Source organism: Motacilla alba, chromosome 2, assembly GCF_015832195.1.
Source record: "Motacilla alba alba isolate MOTALB_02 chromosome 2, Motacilla_alba_V1.0_pri, whole genome shotgun sequence".
NCBI classification, from domain to species: Eukaryota; Metazoa; Chordata; class Aves; order Passeriformes; family Motacillidae; genus Motacilla; species Motacilla alba.
The window spans coordinates 29049947-29068401 of NC_052017.1; the positions used below are offsets into that span (position 1 = coordinate 29049947).

Sequence of the window (18455 nt, forward strand, 5' to 3'; positions counted from 1 at the left end):
CGGCGGCCGCCCTCAGCGGGCCTCTAAGATGGCGGCGGCCGCCACGGCCGGCGGGCAGGTGAGCGGGAGCGGCCCCTCCTCTCCCCTCGGCCCGCCCTGGCCGCTCCTGTCCCCGCCCGGCCCCGCCCGGAACGGCGGCCGCCCCGGCTCGTCGCACCCGCACGGGCCCCGCGGCCTGGGCCTCGGCCTCTCGGTCTGGTCGGCATCGCCACCGCACCCCGAGGCGAGGCGCGCTCCGTCCTCCCCCACCCGGCCTCGGGGCACGGAGCGGCTCGGATCCTCCGAGAGAGCCGAGGCAGCCCTCCCTGTCCTTCCTAGGCAGCGAGTGGGCCCCGCCGGGGCCGCGCGGTGCTGCGGCGCAGAGCCGGGGCTGACAGGGACGGGGCTCCAGGATGGGGAGAGGATGAGATCTCGCATAACAGAGTATCCGAAATACGAATCTTTGAGCACAGCCTTCCTGGCTGTGGAACGCGACACCCGGGTTGGTGCTCTCTGCCGTACGTGTGCCTTCCCCATTGCCACGTCGGCACCCCCCATCTCCGTGTCCCGCAGTGCCGGGCCCTGGCTTGGGGTGTCTCACAGGTGCTTTTCTCCAGAGATTACTTGTTGTTGTGGCCGTTTGCACATGCAGAAAGACATCTTCCCGACATCTGCAGTTGACAGCTGGCCGTGCCGAGTCCTGGGCAAAAGGCAGGGTCCCACAGCCACTGTGGGAAAGAAGCGGCCTGCGTGTGCCTGGCTGCCTCTGGCCGGAGAGTGCCACTCGTCCCACACATTTGCAAGTTATTTTGTTTAGTACACCCAGGTTTAGTACACCCAGAACCCGCTGGAGTAGTTGTGCAGCCAATACAGGCCACTCTCGACATGCCTGTCAATGCTTCCAAGCCATTTTGTGCTTGTGAAGTTGTATCAATTTTGTGTTTTAAACAATAGTGGTTATTATGGTGTTGGGCACAATAGCTCATGTATTAAACCCATTTTTTCTGGTGTGCATTTTAGTTTTTATCAATCACTAGTAAGAGAGATCCATAGTTCTTATGTTAACGGGTTTTGTTGCTTTTGCAAGTTATGACACATCAGGAATATACTCTGAAAATAAAAATCGTGTCTGCATTTTTCAATGTTAAATGACCAAGCAGATTTTTCTAGATGCATAGTTTTAAAAGGTCATGTGCATAGTTTTTAAGTAAAGCTGCATAAAATAAAGTTGCAACTGTAATGCAAAGTAGGCAGTTTCCTTGTTCACCACAAGTACAGGGTTAGCTGACCTGAGTGAGAAGAAGCCCATTCTCCAATTAGCATAGGTTAATTTCTCACTTCATGTTTACCAACTATGATTCTCCACAGGAAAAGAGAATTAATGTAAGTGTAGCCTAATCACCGCACTATTTTTATCAATTTAAAATAGAGACTGGAAATTTAATACCTCTTTATCTCTCTTGGACTATGTTGCAATTTGCTGTAATAAGGTGCTGCGATACATGTATTAATTTTGTTACTTTAAACACTGAGTTCACATATGTTACAATGTAATGAATTCATAGGGATGCTGCATGTTATTATACTGACAAATGTGCTGTATACTGTCAGGCAATAGAAAAACAGCTGAAGATTTGTGGCTATAAGAGCAGTGTGGATGTCGTGGCACTGTATCTGGCTAGTCAGTAAGTAAAATGTTTCTTGTTTTGACTTTTACTAGAAGTAGAGCACGCAGTAAATAGAAATTTTTCACAGTGCTTTCTGTACCAGGAACTCTCTGAACACCATTTCTTATGTGAAATACCAGTAAATCATATTCTTACATAGTCCATACACGTTGTGAATGAAGGAATGGTAAAAGTGCGCAGACACACAGCAGCACTGTGCTCACAGCTAACAGCCTCGTCCCTAGATACACAATCTGTCTCCAGCAGCCCAGAGTTGCTTGAGGGTCTGTGAGTTCACAGAGTTGTACGTGAATTTCTGCCATGGGGAGCAGAGGAGTGAGAGCTGATGGGCTGATCTCTGCCTGTTCTAACAGGCGCGTAAGGCTGGGTGGAAGGAGTATCAAGAAGGCAAATGAAAGAACATGGGACCTGCCCAGTCTAGGAACTGCCAAATTTCTGACCTCCCTGAAGAAATGTGTTACTGCAATGGCAAAACTCAGTGGTACCACCCTTGAAATTACCTGCATCTGTACTGCTAAGAACTGAAGGGAGGGCGGGGCAAGATAAAAATACAAGTGCAAGAATACTTCTTTTGGGCAGGCAGTTCTGATGAGAGAGCTGATCTCTACTGAGAACGTAATGAAACAGCTTGAGATGTAGGGCAGATGAGGAGAAGCAGACGTGCTCAGTGAAGAAGGCAAACTTTCATGAACCTGTGGGTGATCTAGGTTGATAGAGGTATATGTTGTAGTATGAACACGCTGAGAGGCTGCCATAGAGCGATGGATACATGACAGGACATACTTCAAAGTTTTGGGAAAGCGTGCTTGGAATTTCTGGCCAGGGCACAATTCCAAGTGTTGCATACCTGTCTGCAGCCTCACAACTGCATCCACTGCTCACATGGTTGATGGCATATAGAAAAACTAAAGTAGTTTAATAATTCAGGGACAAGGTTTTCAAGGTCTCTTGGTCCAATAAGTAAAAAAAAAATCTTAAGGGATTAAGGGATTTCAGCGTTGTCTTATTTGTTTTTAGTGGAAATTACAAGGTCTTGAAAATCTAAATGTGCTCACTAATATGTTTAAATTCCTTATCACATCTCCTGATTTACATCAAGATAGTATTTGATGTTTTGTGAGGTAAAACATATAGTTACTGTCAAATTTCTTAAACTGTGCATTTTAGAAACAAGAAAAAAGATAAAACTTAAGGGAGAAGTTTCAATAATGAGAAAATTACAAGGGGCATATATACATACTTTCTAAACAATACAATTATTATACCACACATGTAAAGAATTAAGATTGTGTATACAGTCTTAATTGGCATATTTTCTGTTTTTAAATGCTTAAATGTGTGCCCTCACTGGATTTCAAGTATTTTTTTGGTGTAGAATAAAAAGAAATGCTCACATGGCAGATACATAAGTGATCTGTCTTCCCATTAAACCATTTTGGTAAAGATGATGCAAGATGGATTCTTTTGTGATTGGATAGAAATGAACTCCTTTTATTCTGTATCAGTTTATATAAACTTGAACCCCAGCCAAGCTCAGTATCAGATCATGCCTCTTTTAGTGTTGGCTTGACATATTTTTCTGATAGCTGAAATAAGAAAATAGAAAAAAAAATAAAGTCAATCAAATAAGAAGGAATGAGTTTATATTTTTAAACCACTACTATTAAAGGGATGTGAAACAATGTAGTTTGAACACTGAAAGCTGTCATCCCTGGAAAACTGATTAACTTAGCAGTAGGTAGAAAAAGAGTGCTGCAGGCCAAAAAGGATCAGTTTATAAAAGACATACAAAGTCTGGAGGGCATGTAGAAAAGGACAGGCTCTTTTAAAATGTTGGAGGAATTAAGCGCTACCCGGGGCAAATTAAATGCCTCAATATGAAAAAAAAAAAAAAAAAAAAAAAAAAAAAAAGAGCAACGCAGCAAACCAAAACCAAAAAACCAACAGATTGAGGCTTGGAGATAGTCAAGATGAGGCTGTTACTAGACAGGGAGCAAAGCCAATTAAATGTAAAGCTGTAATCTAGTTATAGAGTGGCAGTGACCAGGAATATAAAAATTTTGGCTTTGCTACCTGAAATGTAGTTCAGGGATGGACAGGAGAATTAGATAGGAGCTCTGTAGGAGCTCTGTATGTCCTGTCAACAGCCATTTGCTTGTCCCTGCTACTTACAGTAATGTTTTTTTTCTGTTACTTGTGACAGTAGACACATTAACTATGTATTTGCAGGGTTAGTTTTTATGGCTTATCTGAGGAAACCAAATAAACAGTTTAAAGTAACAACATGAGAGGATAATCTGATTTTCAGTAACACAAGGGACTACAAGTATAGTGCCTCAACTTTGTAGGGTTTGCTCTTGACAGACTTTTCATTTGCAAAAGCAAGATGAGAAAAGGCATCCACCCTCCCTTTGTCTGTACCTGGAGGGTGTGTTGGAAAAAAAACCAACCCAACAAATAAAAAGACAACATGGAAAGATAGAGGCCAGACTTCACAACTGGAAAACAAACACACCTTTAGCCTGATGATGTGAGATTAATTTTTATCAGTCCTGTTACTTTCTGAAACACTGGCCTTCATCTTGCAACACATTAAAATCCACAAGAACATTTTTAGTATGGCAATTAAAAAATCTTGGGTAAAAGTCATCTATAATTTTTTTAGTGGAAATTAAGAATATTTATTTATAGCTATGAAAATAAAGAAGAGCAGTTAGTTAAAATCACTTGGCAGCTTACTAATATTTTCTGGTCAGTAGGTAATTTTTTATTTATAGTACGCTAGCAAGCTCAAAGTGCTAGATGCACAATTAAACATAAAACCATGCTAGCGTGTGGGAGATCATTTCAGCCTCAGTAGATGTACTAAGTTTCTATGAGAATAGGATAGGAATGGAAAAAAGGCAAAATTGCACAATGTACACTAATATGAAAAATAATAAAAAATGCACATTTACATGCTTGATGTCTGTCTTCTGTTGGCTTCTCTGGCACCATGGCTGGACAATCCCCACTGCACCTTCAAAGCAGTTTTGCTTTTAGCTTCATGTCCCCAGGGTGCCAAACTTCTCCTCCTGTGTTCTGAGCAGGATTTCTACAAAGTGCAAAGTACATGTGACTCAGACTCATAACTCATGCTGTTATGGAAAAGCAATTAATGTATCACTTATTTTGTTCCTGTTTCTTTACCACCTGCTGCCTTGTTATGTTTGCAGGTGTGCAGAGTGTTTACACTGTCTCTGCCACCTTCTCTTTGTGTCTTTCCCTACTATAAATTCTAAGGAAGTGTGCCTTTCTGGATCTTGTCTAATATTATTTATGGAAAATAAAATATTTATCAAATTAGTAAGCACTATTAACGTTAAGAAATTTGTTACTCTTTTTTTTTCCTTCCATCAGAGGACTAAGAAGTATCCCAAGTCTATCACAGTTTCGCAGATTAAGGTATTTGTGGATTAACAACAATAAGGTAATTAGATATTCCTTTAAAGAGCAGAACAATGCATCTATATTCCCTGATTATTATTTTTTGGTCTTTTCTAGCATAAGGTATTATATCTATTGTCAAACAAATAAATTAGTTTTAATTTCCAGGCTAATTTAACCATCAAATATAACAGATTTGAAGAAAACTCTCTTTTTTTACATTTCAGAGTATAAGCTAATATATTTTCCTTTAGATTCACATTAGATTTATAAATTTTATTTAAGGGGGCTGAGGTTTTGTGCTAATTCCTGAGCTCCCAGTGTAATTAGAACGGGCAGTTCTTAGAACAGACTGAGGGATGATGCGGCTGTGGGACAGGAGTGGATTGCAGGAAATGCATGGCTCTTCTTTTATACTCTGGCAGACATGCTTGGTTTATTTCCTGGCAGGCTGGTGGTTGAGGTGAGGCTCCTTTTTGATGTCATGTGCACAAGAGTGACACAAAACTGTGAAATGAGCTTCTCCCTGCGCACAGGAAGCAGCACTGCAGTTCTAGGGATGACAGGGTATAAATATTTTACTTTATAGTAGTTTACATGACTTTCACAGTGAGCCCAAATTCTTCCATCTCCAGAATTGCTTGCTCTGGTAAAGAAGTCCATCTGCGAGCAGTAGAAAAAATAAATTTGCATTCTGTGTCATTTCAGAGCACATGTATATCTGCTTCCCCAGGCTAGCATCAGTTTATGGCATCTTATGTCCAAGTCGTCAAAAGATCTCTACTAACTATTTTTGAAAAGAGCAAATGGATAGATATATTAAAATGTTAAACTAAAATCACAGGTATAATGGGGCTTTTCCTTGTATAGCAAAAGGACATTAAAGGAGACAAAGAAATGGCCTGATGACTAAGCAGAACTGATCTTGCTGATCAAAGAAGATAAATAAATTCGAGTTTTGCACAACTCTCACTTTTCCTACCTAAGCAGTAACAACATTCTTTTGTTGTTCTATATAACTTATGTGGAGACATCACTCAGTGGCTTTTCATAGGAGAAGTCTTACTGAAATGCCTCAATAGGAGCAGCATATTTTTCTGTACTCAATAATTTTATCAGAAAAAAGCAAACTTCAGATGATTCTGAAAACAAAACTTGCTAAAAATAGGGAAAACAATTGTACAAGGGAGTGGAAAAACTTCTGTCTTATGCTCTTCCTTCCAGCTTTTAGGTACTGTTAATACACAGAGCAAAGTACATTTATTTCGGAGTCAGTGGCAAAATTCAAAGACTGAAATAATTCCTTTCCTAACAAATTACTTTTCATCACAGAATTCACAGAGTCAGGAATAAAATCCTGTTTGTGTTAGTGTAAAAACTTCAGCACCATTAGTACTCCCAGTTCTCAGAGATTATGAATGTCAGCTTGCTGTCCCACTGCAGATACTTTACCTTGCACTGGAGTCAAAAGTGTGTTGGAATTGAGCTTCTCCGAACAAGGAGGTGTGATTCCATAGGGACTGAAGATAACTCTTTATTGGGAATACACCCATATTTATATGGATTTTTTTTTCTATAGCTCTAATTGATTCTCTAAATATGATTAGATGACATTTCTGCTAAATAAGAACAAATTTGTGCTCTTTGAACCTGCTGGTGAAAAAACAGTTTAAGAACAAGATGCTGGGTTTATTCAAATGATATATTTCAGGAATATTCTTAAACTAACATAGAATTATTATGCTCTACAAAGTATTCTAACACTAACAATGATTTCAAATATGAATAGAAGGAAGAGAAAATGTGGAGACCAGTCATTTAAAGAAATCTGTTTCCAAATACAAACGTTAAATGTGCAGTTCAAAAAATTAGGTAAGGCTCTACTGCTTGTATTTGATTTGTAATTAGTACTTCTAATGAAGGTTCAGTTGTCAAGAGAATCCTTAAACCAGGAGTCTTTAAACAGAAATTTAAGAAACTACCTGTGGTTAAACAGTTGTCAAGAGGCCACGTTTATAATTCTCCAACACCTTAAGAGTGACATATAACAGTTTGCCTAACTCTAATTTCAGATCCAAGATTTAACCTTCTTGATCAAAAACTATTACTTGACTGAACTATATCTCAACAATAATGAGCTGACAGATATATCAGGTACCAATCTTCCCTTTTTAAGCTGTTGAGCAGAGGCCTATACTTTCTTTTTTCTGTATTGGCATTCAAATTTATAAAACTGGATTACAGCAAGTAACTTCTTGGTTGAAAGATCCTATGTATGTATAATTAATACATGTCAATTATTAGATACTTAATTTTTCCAACATACTTGAGTGACAATAAGGTGATGTGTTTATTCTGGTTTAAGGGATGAAATATCATTCAGTTTATGTCAGGCAATTGTAAAATACTTTTACATGACCATATTTAATAGTGAGAATTTATAACCAGAGGTATTTCACAAAGTTACTGCCAAACTTGGTTTATTTTAAAAATGCATCTGTCTTGTACTTCTATTTTAGTTTTGCTTGGCCTTGTAGATTAAAATGGCTTTACCAGACTTGTAAGTTTGAGAATGAACAGGCCAAAGCATAATAAATTTCTGAATATTTTAGACATTTTAAATGTTAATTTTTTTTTCTGTCCCTATAAAATGTGGGGTGGGGATGAGAAATGATGTTGATTAGTTTCTGTGAGATTTCAAGCAAACTTTATCTTTGAAAGACATAAACACAGATACAAGAGACAAAACAGATGATAACAAAATATGGATAAACAGAAGGCTATCATTAGTAGAGAAAAAAAATCCTGTATATGATTTGAAAAATGAGATATCTAATCTTGATGTGTGAGGATGTGAACACAGTCTGGGTCAAAACAATATTTTGTAATAGCTTTTTAATACATCAATAATTACTTAAAACAGAACTATTTTCTAAGGAATGCACTATTTACTACTTGTGAGGCAAAGGTAATATTAGGTCAAGGTAAAAGAAAGCGAATTAACCCAAGATTACAGGGATATAGGAGGAATGAAGGGAGGTAGAAGAGAGGTTGCAATTGAAGCTGATTTGTTGATGCAAGGCTGATGTGGACAAATGGAAAAAATTGGAATGAAAACAATATGCCTATTTTTGTGTTTAATGTTTAAATGTGCTTAAAGGATGTGACTAGAAAGGTGAAAAGGATATTGAAGTATCTTTAATTTATTGCTTAATTAACATCTCATGCAATGTGTAACCAAAAGACAGGCATACGTAGATAACTAAAATACCAAATTCAGTGTACAGCATAGCAAAATAATGTTCTAATAAAGGCAGGTATGGTGAGAATGATTAATTATTTTTCATTTTATTTCAGGTGCTCTGAAACACTTATGTTCATTACAGATTCTGTTTCTTCACAACAACGAGTTAAAAAAACTTGGCAAAACAGTGAAGGAATTGAAAGGAATGATAAGCTTGCAGACTCTAAGTAATACCTTATTTTATTTTGCAGAACAGCGAGTAGTAGCTTTTTAGTTTCTTATCAGGATGTTTCTTGTCTATTTCTGCATCATTTGCCAATAGCTTTTGAAACTAATTAGCAATTTCAGCCAGATTTGACACAAGAAAGAGATCTCTAAGGCATGAAAATTCCACAAAGAGTACCTCAACTGAGGAAAAACTGCTAAGTGAGTTCAGAAGTTAACTTTTTGGCTGCTGGCTGCCAGTAGCTTGCATGAATATCTTGGAGGGTGTCTAAGCAGTTTACAGCTGCCTCTTTGTAATGGAACACAGGAGTATGGTGAGATTATCATAGAGGTGAAAGGAGTTGAAAAATGGGTGTTACTGCTGTTGAGACTGTGAGTGATAAGTTATAGAGCCTAAATTCCTGCCTCATTAATTCTCTTGCTTATAGAACTTCCTTTCTGCATCTTTTTGGCAGACTGGATTTCTAGAGTCCAAGAATAAATGTACTTTAGGTATTATTCGTAACAATGTCTGTTAAGGAGCACACTTTCTGATACACTGGCTGAAAATGAAAATTGCAGCATCTCTGAAATTTCAAATGAAGTTATACATGACAGTTTTGGTGCCACTAAGTTACAATATAAGAAGGTAGGATTATATGCTATTAAGATACTGAAAATGAAAATTTAAGCAGTGTTTTTCCATGATTCCTAAAGGAATGTCAACATAGGTCATGCCAAATGCTTAGTACTTGGAGAAGACAGTAAACAAGTTTTGTGCCTTGGTGACAGGGTTAAGGAGGTGAATGTCAGAATGTCACCAGGCCATAACACCTCCTTAGGCATTCAGAAAACTGAATGTGTGATTGTGGGAAAGGAAAATATGAATGAAAAAATTAAACTTTTAATTGAACTTGACCCTGAACTGAAACTAAGAATAACAAATCAAGTGTTCAGGAAGACAACATGCCAGCCAAACTATTGAAATTCTTGTCATCATATACAAGATAGAAAAATGAGTCCATTTAAGAATGCAGTTGTTTGAAGTGATTAGGCAGTGTCTGGAGAGACATCCTATGTATGAATGGTGCAGTCACTTGAATTTAATGTTAGCTCTACAAATTAATAAGGAACTTCAACAAGCACAGGAAGTTTGTTGTACTTGTTGCAACCATCTGTGGGAAATACATAGCAGATAGTCAAAGCGCTGCTGAGTTATTATAAATGGCAGTTACAAAGGCACAGTGAAAATTGTATGCAAATTGGACCAGCCACCACCATAGAAAAGGAAGTATTTGAAAGAACAATCAAACAACCATATATCATATACTGATCTACCCTAATTTTAAAAAAAATTGTTGTTTAGTTCAAAGATAAGCTCTGTTTACTCTTGTACATACAACCTTAATAGAGTTAACAGCTTTAATAACCATAACTTTAAAGTCATTCCTTCTTGATTTTTGCAGTCATGAAAAAAACTGTCAATGCATTTACTTCAAGGAGATTTTGTAATAATGAATTCTCTAATTAACAGGTCTCTATTGGGTTAATAAAATGCTCTGTCATTTTTAAAGTAAATTAAATCAGCAAATGAACAAAATAAATTTTAAATGTCATGTCCTATATATCATATTTCTATATAATTTATCTGCCTTCTTGCAATATTAATAAATATTAAATGGGTGCAGAATTTGCACTGTGTAGCTTTGCAAAGGGCTGCGACCGTAACTCACTTTTATAAAACAAAATCAGTGAGACTTCTCACTGTTATGAGGCAGATCTTTTTTATTGCTAATCTGATTTAAAAAAAAAAAAAAAAAGTCACTTGCTACCCTTTATTAGAGCTCCTGGATACTTAACAACATTTTATTATTTTGTAGCTCTTGGGGACAATAGAACTATTAAAACACACTATTATTGTTTACTTCAGGGGTAGTATCCAGCTGCCAAAATGTTGCATTTCTCTTCCTGACAGCTCTCTTGTGATTTTAGCCACTGCCCTGCACTGGCTATGTAGCATAACAACCATCCTTCATCAGGTGTCTAGGGAAGACACTCAGCTTCAAAAGATTTACTGCACGTGCTGCCTACAACTGCAGCCTTTTAGGACATTCAGAATGTTTCTTTATGGGCTCACCTTGTGCTCACATCTCCCTTTTGGAATCCAAGATTTTTGTTACGTACTCTGTAAATTGCCTCAACTGATTTATTGTCCACAGCTGATAACATCCTGCTGCTAGACCTCAGAAATCTCTCTTGTTCACTATGTTTCTGCCCCATGTGGCAGAGGCACGCTGTTTTCCTACACTCCAAATAGAGAAAACAGACAAAACTGTGGAGGAAGAAAGCATTATCCTAATTTGTACAACTAAAATTGCATGACCTTGACAAGAAAGTAGATAGCTCAGCCAGGAATTGATCCCAGATGTTTTGTAAAACAAAACCATCTTGATCTGTACAAAGGTTGAATTTATTGTAAAAATGAGTAGTAGAAAAGTGCACATTCTCTAAAACAAACCTACAAATCAGTGTTGTTGAGCAGGGACATAGTCCAAGCAGGATCCGGATTCAGAAGTTTAATATCAGACCTGTTTTGTACCTTGGAAAAATTTCTCTTGAATCTTTATTCTATTCCGCTACCAAACATACTTGCTTTTAGAGATCTTTCTGAAACATTTTTCTCTTTGGAGTGCTGTAGTATATTTTCTTGACTCAAGAACAGATTTATCAGATACATACATTATATTCTTTCTGATTAACACTTTCTAGGGGAAAAAAAAACCCAAAACATTCAGTTTATATAGAACTTTCTTTTGCTGCCACCTTGTGGGTGTCTTACTAATTTTAAGTACAGCAATTAAAAAAAAATTGTTAAAGAATTAAAATAAAAAGTTCTCCTCTGAATACATGAACAGGTGTTTTCTATGAAGGAGAGGACAAATGCTTATTCCAGCCTTGTTGCATCTTCAAAATACCTGCTAAATCACATCAAAAAATGTTGTGTAGCAGTAGTTGTAAAAATGATTAATTAAAATTTTTTTTCCCCTGCACTTGTCTCAAGGTGATAGCCTCCTGATTATTTTTACTGTTTTAAAAGAACAGCATTTGTATAAGGAGATAAAAAGCATTATTATGTTTTTTTATTTAGAAAAGTGGTCCCACCCCACAACACTTGCTTGTTTATTAGCTCATCTGTGAATGAGCCAGTTTCTATTTCAATCAGCCTCAGATGTCACTGTCACTAAACAAACTGATTTGGCATGTGAGCTAGGCTAATGTTCCATACCTGGCCAAGCAGCAGCACAGGCTTGATACCTGTCTCTGTGTTGCAAAGGTTTGATTAGAGAGGTAATGTCAACCTGAACATAAACATTTTAGCCAATTTGCTAACGAGCTTTTGGGGCTTGGTATCTCCAGTCTCGAGGAAAGCAACTGGAACCCAGGTTCTTAGGAATTTAGGCCCTCTGAAACATTATTCTCTTAGTTTCTTGAGTTTTCAAACTCATCATCTCTCAAAATATCAGAAGGTTGTGTATTTGCATTTTGTATTGTATCTGTGGGATACAGCCTCTTACCAGCTCTGATAAAGTCTTAGGTGTCCTAAAGCTCGTCTGGTATTAAAAACTCCATCCTCCTACAAATTTTGTGTCTTATATTTAAGCTGTCACACCTAAAAGAGCATTGCTATTTAAAATAGGGATTACCTAACACTACATAAGAAAACCAAGGGCAAACACTTCAGTGTTTTTTTGCTGTAAAGGTTTGGAGTGCGTGATGACACCTTTACTCAGTTCTTGCCTGTGGTATTTTGCATACTCTGCAGTCAGTCAGTTCCTGCAGTCCATGTTTAGATGAGTAATTTCACATGTGTAAAGTGTTTACGCAGCCTAAGAACAATTTGAACTTGATATTTTGTTCAAAATCTTTGGCTCCTAGTGACCTTTAATTTTCCTGCCTTGCAAAGTTGTTGATTTGCTGGATTTGCTTTTTTGTGACATTGGGGCTTTTTTTCTGTATGTTTTGCAGACCTATTCCAAAACCCTCTGGCATATGATCCAGACTACCGGCTTTATGTGATATACTTCCTTCCTTCAGTTCAGCTCCTTGACAGGAAGCGTAAGGATTCCTTTCCTCTCTCACAAAGCATTGACAGTTGCTTTTGATTCTAACCAGTTTGGAAACATAGGTGAAATTATCCTGTTATTTTACATGCATTTGTTGATAGAGAAAGAGAACTAATGAACAAGATACCTCTTTTTTGTAAGATTTATCAAGTAAAAAGAGTTTGCATGGCATAAACACTTTGTCAAATGTTTTTGATTTTTTTAAAATTGTGTTGGCTTTTCTTGTATCTTGGTCTATTTGGGTAAAGATAAAAACTTGTGCTTAGAAACATGTACCTACCTGTGTGCATTCAGACTGGTATATTCACATGGGTGAGTGTGCTTATGTAGGTTTGTACATGTTTCTGTACAGTTTAAGTACATATATGCACATTTCTTGATAAGGTAAATGCAGACCAAGCTTTCAAATATAATAAATATTCACAAGTAATCAAGAGATCTTTCACAGCTTTCCTACTGAAAATTCTACAGAAAAAAACTTTTCTTAAGAATAGCCAGATTTTAAATCAGTGAATCCATAAACATGCCACAATGTACCCAGAAAATCACCTTCGGTGATTTTTGTTCCTGGTGTTTGGAGAACTGTGTGACTGACAGGACTGAAAATTATTGGAGAGCACTGAGAAAGTAGCTGACTCCTACCTCAGCTCTGTAAGAAAGCAGCAAGGAAAAACAGCACCTTCTTGAAAAGGGACTGAGCAAGGCAGATGCAGGACATCTGCAGGTGATGGGAAGCACCTGTGCAGCTGTCGTGAAGGAAAGCTGGTGGATGGGCCCCAGCAGGTGCCAGGGGCTGATGAGGAGTTTCTGGATCTGACCAGGTGCCCATTTGCTCACACAGTCATTCTGCACAGTATCTTCACTCTCCTGAGCACGTGCACTTGTGTTACACCTGTGCTTAGCACATCTGTCAGGCTGTTACTAAAATATCACTTTTTGACTGGGGAGTGATGACTGAAGCTTAATGCGCTGAAAAATACGTGTTGCATTTACATGCCTAGAAACACTTCCATAAGACTTCCTGGACTTCATCTCCTAACTACAGTTCTCCTGTAATCAGTCCTGGATTAAGACTTGGGGCAGTAATTTGTATCAAGCTGTATCCTGGACTTTCTATTTAGTCAAATATTTCTCTAAAACATTACGAAGTTTCTTTACCATCTGTAGAACATTACCAGCATAGTTCTGGCTGTCTCCTTCACACAAGACATGTGCTCATGTTCCGCTACCTTCAGGCATGACTGCTGCAGTTCCTTCCTAATTGGTCCCCTAGACACCATGACTCCAAAACTTCCCTGAACTGAAAATGCTACTGCCAGTTACTTGTTCTAAAAGTTTAGCTGACTTCTGTTCCATAGCTGAAGTGCTAGATTAGTATAAGGTTCATAAAATTAGGCCACCATCCCAAATTTGATTTAACAGCCTCAAACTACTTGTTTAAAAATTAAAGTTATTTCTCTTAAAGTGGAAAACAGGAAAAATTTAAACTTTTCTTCTGATTGCACTCCTAGGGTTTTTTTCTCTGTAATTGACCAATGGGAATTGAACTGGCCTTAAACCAAGACTTGTTTTTGCTATTCATAAAGACACTTCCAAATCTTTACTTACTTCTGCAGGAGATCTCATTTAAGCAGCATGAAAAATCTTGCTTTCTAGCATCTTCATTTAAAACTTCTGATCCTACTGCACTCAGAAGAAAATACTTTACTGTATAAGGCTTCACCCTAAAGTCTTAGAAAGTATCACTCCATGTTCCCATTTTGAATTGCCATGAAATTGTGTAATTAACATTATTATTGTTAAAAAACAGCACAGAAAATATATGAATCACCTTTTGTATGCTGCCTTTTTAAGTGATAGAAATAAAATTAAAATTTTTATATCCCTTTTAACAGTAGTTACAGAAAGAGAAAGAGAGTCAGCACTTCATCTCTATAACCCCAAAAGGGCTTGGGTGATGCAGTCAATAGCTTTTGGGAAGAGAGCGGACACATCCCTGGGGACTACGGTGGGATCTGGCAGATGCACTCAACCAGCCAGAAGACCGATAATGCCCTCAGGTATTTATAATACTTGAAGGAAGGCATACAGTTTTAGGTCATTTGGATTAGAAATGTTTTTTTCCATTCATCTGGTAAAACATTACTGGTTTTAGTAATAAAATATAAATGCATCAAGAACTCAGCTGGTTTGCTTCATAAAGTAAGTAGTCACAGCAGCAGCAGGCAACAAATGAATCCTTCTACTGAGTGGCAGATGAATTCTAGTCATACCCTGTAGTTACAGAATTGTCCTTTAAGATAACTGAAAAATTTTTTGTCAGTATGAGTCTTGTGTTTAGTTTTACTTATATTTAAAACATCTCAATAGACTTCTGACTCCCAGTGCTCAGCATCATAGAGTTTTGATGCCCTCTAGTGCTTTTACAAGATAATCTCCTGAAGAAAATATTTTCTTCTAGTGCTCTAAGTTTTATATATCTGGTTTTGTAAGCAGATTCCTCTTTATGCTTTCCAAGCTGGGAATATTTTAATGATGTCTTATAACAGCATATAAAGCAATTTTTAGAGTTCTTAAAACATTCAGATCTGGAAGGCAGCATGATCCTGGCAAAAGAAAGCAGGAAAATACCACCAGGAACCATGAGACTTGTATCACAATCCAGAACCGACTTTGAAATCCCACACAACCTTGTCAGCTTTTTTGATGTTTTAAAGATAAAAAACCACCATTGTGCATAGATAACTGAAATTGTTGCACTTTATATAGTGTAGATGAAACTTTAGAAAGTAATCAAATACTTGCAAGTTTTTTAAAATGTATTTATCACAATAGTAAAACTGAAAGCACTGTATTTAACAATGATTTTGAAGAGGTTGGGGAAAGGAGGATAGTTTAAGCATATTTAATAATTTATTTTGCTGATGATTATCAAAGCAGGCAGACAGCTGTCTTTATCTCTACCCTGCAATCATATACATCTACAATGGCATCATTTTCTGTGAAAGGAAAAGCAGCCTGGATGTGTATGTCTACAGGAAATCAAATACAAAAGACTTAAAATTACCTATACTTAAAACCCAGCAAATACTTGCTTCCATAGTAATTTAATAAAATATTATCTTAAACATTTCAAATCGTGCTAGTTTTCAATTAATTTGAACCAGCAATTTAGGATCAGGATAGCAATCCATTCTCAGCTCCTCAAATTGCTGTACAGCCATTAACACCATAATTTGAACTTTCTCTTACAGGTCATGAATTTGGAAATAACACTAATAAGTAAGTAATGCTTTCAGTGTCTTCTTCCTTTTGCATCTCTGAAGCATTTAAGTTCCTCTTCCTATGCCTAAAAAATACCCTAACTAGAGAAAATGTACAGTAAAAATGAGCTTTTGAAACAGTTTCAGGTCTTCGTATTCAATATAGCTGCAACTCTGCACTAGGTTTGTTGTCTAAAATTTACTATTGAAAGGTGTTCCACATTTGGAAATAGGTACATAAAAATGCCATTTATTTGTAAGATCAAACACTGATCACTAGAAAAAGCATGCTCAAAGTATTAGAGCATCAGAGTAGCTGTTTTGTATTATGTCCCAGAAAATGTTCTCCTGACTGGCTGTTCAAAAACACACTCTCTGTAAAATATTATGACTTATAGAATGAAATTGTTTTATTCTGTATGTGATGTTATTTTTATTCTGTTCAGTTTCAAAATCATAGAAATAAATGTAAAGCTTTTATCTCTGTGTCTGGATTGAGACAGGAGAAAGGTTGCATTTTGATGTGATGACATTTTAAGAGCAGATTTACAAACTAGGTATCAGGCTTGGCTTTACTTTCTAGCTTTACACATGAGAAGATTTGAAAAAGACATTGAAGGAAACAGTAAGAGCCTGTATATAATATCCTTTAATAGTACTCTGAGCACAGCTCTTTAAAAATCAAGTTATTTCTGCTGAAAAATTAAGTCTCACCTGCCTTCAGTGCAGTTAGCTGTCCTCATTGCTAGAATGGATGTACAGCTGCCTGGAGTCTTACTTACGGAAATGCTGAGGCTTTGCAAGGTGTCTTTTCATTACAAAGTGCATGACACGCAGTGGAGACAGTCCTGTGGCTTATATGAGGTGTGTTACTACAAGGACATCTTTAAGAAATAAGTTCCTATAAGATAAAGTTTAAATATTGTATGTGAGTTGGAAGGTTTTGGTTCCTTGTCAGTGCTGCTTTGATGGTGTGAATCTGCTGCTTTTCTCACCCGGACAGCAGCTGTGGCAAGATACATGAACACAAGCTCCCAGTGATCTGGATTCAGAGCTTGGAGAATGGATATTTGCCTGTGGGCTAGTTAAAAGATCCACAGTGAAATAAATGTGCATTTCCATTAATGGGTACCAAATCACTTGAATCATGTCCATTGAATCAGAGTATTAAAAGTATACAATTACAGCTTTTGTGGGGGGGAAAAAATTTAAAAGGATGAAACATTTTTAAGTCTACTTTAAATGCTTTTAAAATAATTTATAGCATGATTTTTTCAAATAGAATAATAGAATCCCACGACTCTGACCTTTCCTCATTTTGTTCTGCTTTCTTAAATTTGGTAGAAGAAAACCTTCTGAAAATTTAACATTTTTAAATCCTCCCTCTTTAGTGTCATCATGACTGCTACTTTCATTTTCCAGAGAGTGTATGTTGTGAATTAGTTCTGAAGTGGTTTGGAAACGTTCAGGTAATGGATTTGCTTTGTTCTTTTTGCAGAGTACCATTTGAGGACCCTGAAGATGCAGTTTTAGTACGGGCAACGACAAGATCTCTAATGGAATTTTCCTCTGTGGACTGGAACAAAGTAGCCACCTGTCAAGAAAGGCAGCTTAAAAGCAAAGCAGAAGAGCCCCTTGAGAAGCTGACAGTCCAGTTTAGATGAAAAAAACCTACTTCTCTCTCTAATGTTAACCCCATAAGTAGGTTAACAGCTCAATAAAACAAGTACACAACAACACTCATCTAATTAAGTGAATTTTCAGAAAAAAAAGTTAATGTAACATTTCTTTTATCACATATTTTATAGAGTGAAGAAATTAAGATAACAAATGATAAACAGTGGCAATGTTATAATAAAAGTTGCTTGAAATTGAATCCTTACCATAATTTTGTTATCTGAAACTACTAAAGTGCACACTAATTTTTAGGAAACTAAGGATAAATACTTTTATTTCTTATAATACACTTCCTCACATATTTCTCCTTCCATTCTGTCATGGCTTAAAGTCAATGATGCTTTCTAAACATTTCAAAGCCCTTCTTTCAGGTTGTAGCTTGTCTGCTGAGTTCCTTCCTTCTCTCCTAAGTTAGCACAGAGCCACAGGACAGTCTATGCTGGCAGGGATCTCTGGAGCTTATCTAGTCCAGCCTTCCTGTTGGAAGCAGGGTGGAGATGAGGTTGCCTGGTGGCCTGTCAGGGAATCGAAGATTTCCAATGAGCAAGGCACCACCACTGGGAGAATGAAAGCAGGATTGGTCCTGGGGATTTTAGCACACTTCCAAAACCCTGACTCTTTTGTCCTGAAGGGATGGCATTTTCAGAGAATCCTTGAAGAGCAACACACGCCTGTGAGCCCCAAATGCCGTGAGTGGAACAGGGAGGCAGCAGAACTTCTGCATTTCCAGACCTCAGTGTGGAGCGTGACTACAGATCTGAGGTCCAGGCAAGCATTTCTTGTTGTCATGAGCAGTCATGACAAGTTAAATTTGTATACTGAAGCTACAGGAGTCCCTGCACGTCACAAG

At 37.5% G+C, this 18455-nt stretch overlaps 1 protein-coding gene across 1 annotated transcript; it reads left to right on the top strand.

The window, feature by feature from the left end:
• The first annotated feature begins 28 nt into the window (after positions 1–28).
• On the top strand, positions 29–17800 carry LRRC72 (leucine rich repeat containing 72). The gene is made up of 9 exons (XM_038126888.1): positions 29–778; positions 1591–1664; positions 5067–5136; positions 7166–7247; positions 8451–8564; positions 12568–12657; positions 14561–14725; positions 15920–15947; positions 17427–17800. Exons 1-9 carry the CDS (start codon positions 29–31, stop codon positions 17590–17592), a joined length of 1539 nt encoding a protein of 512 aa, XP_037982816.1. The 3' UTR covers positions 17593–17800.
• Positions 17801–18455: the final 655 nt, after the last annotated feature.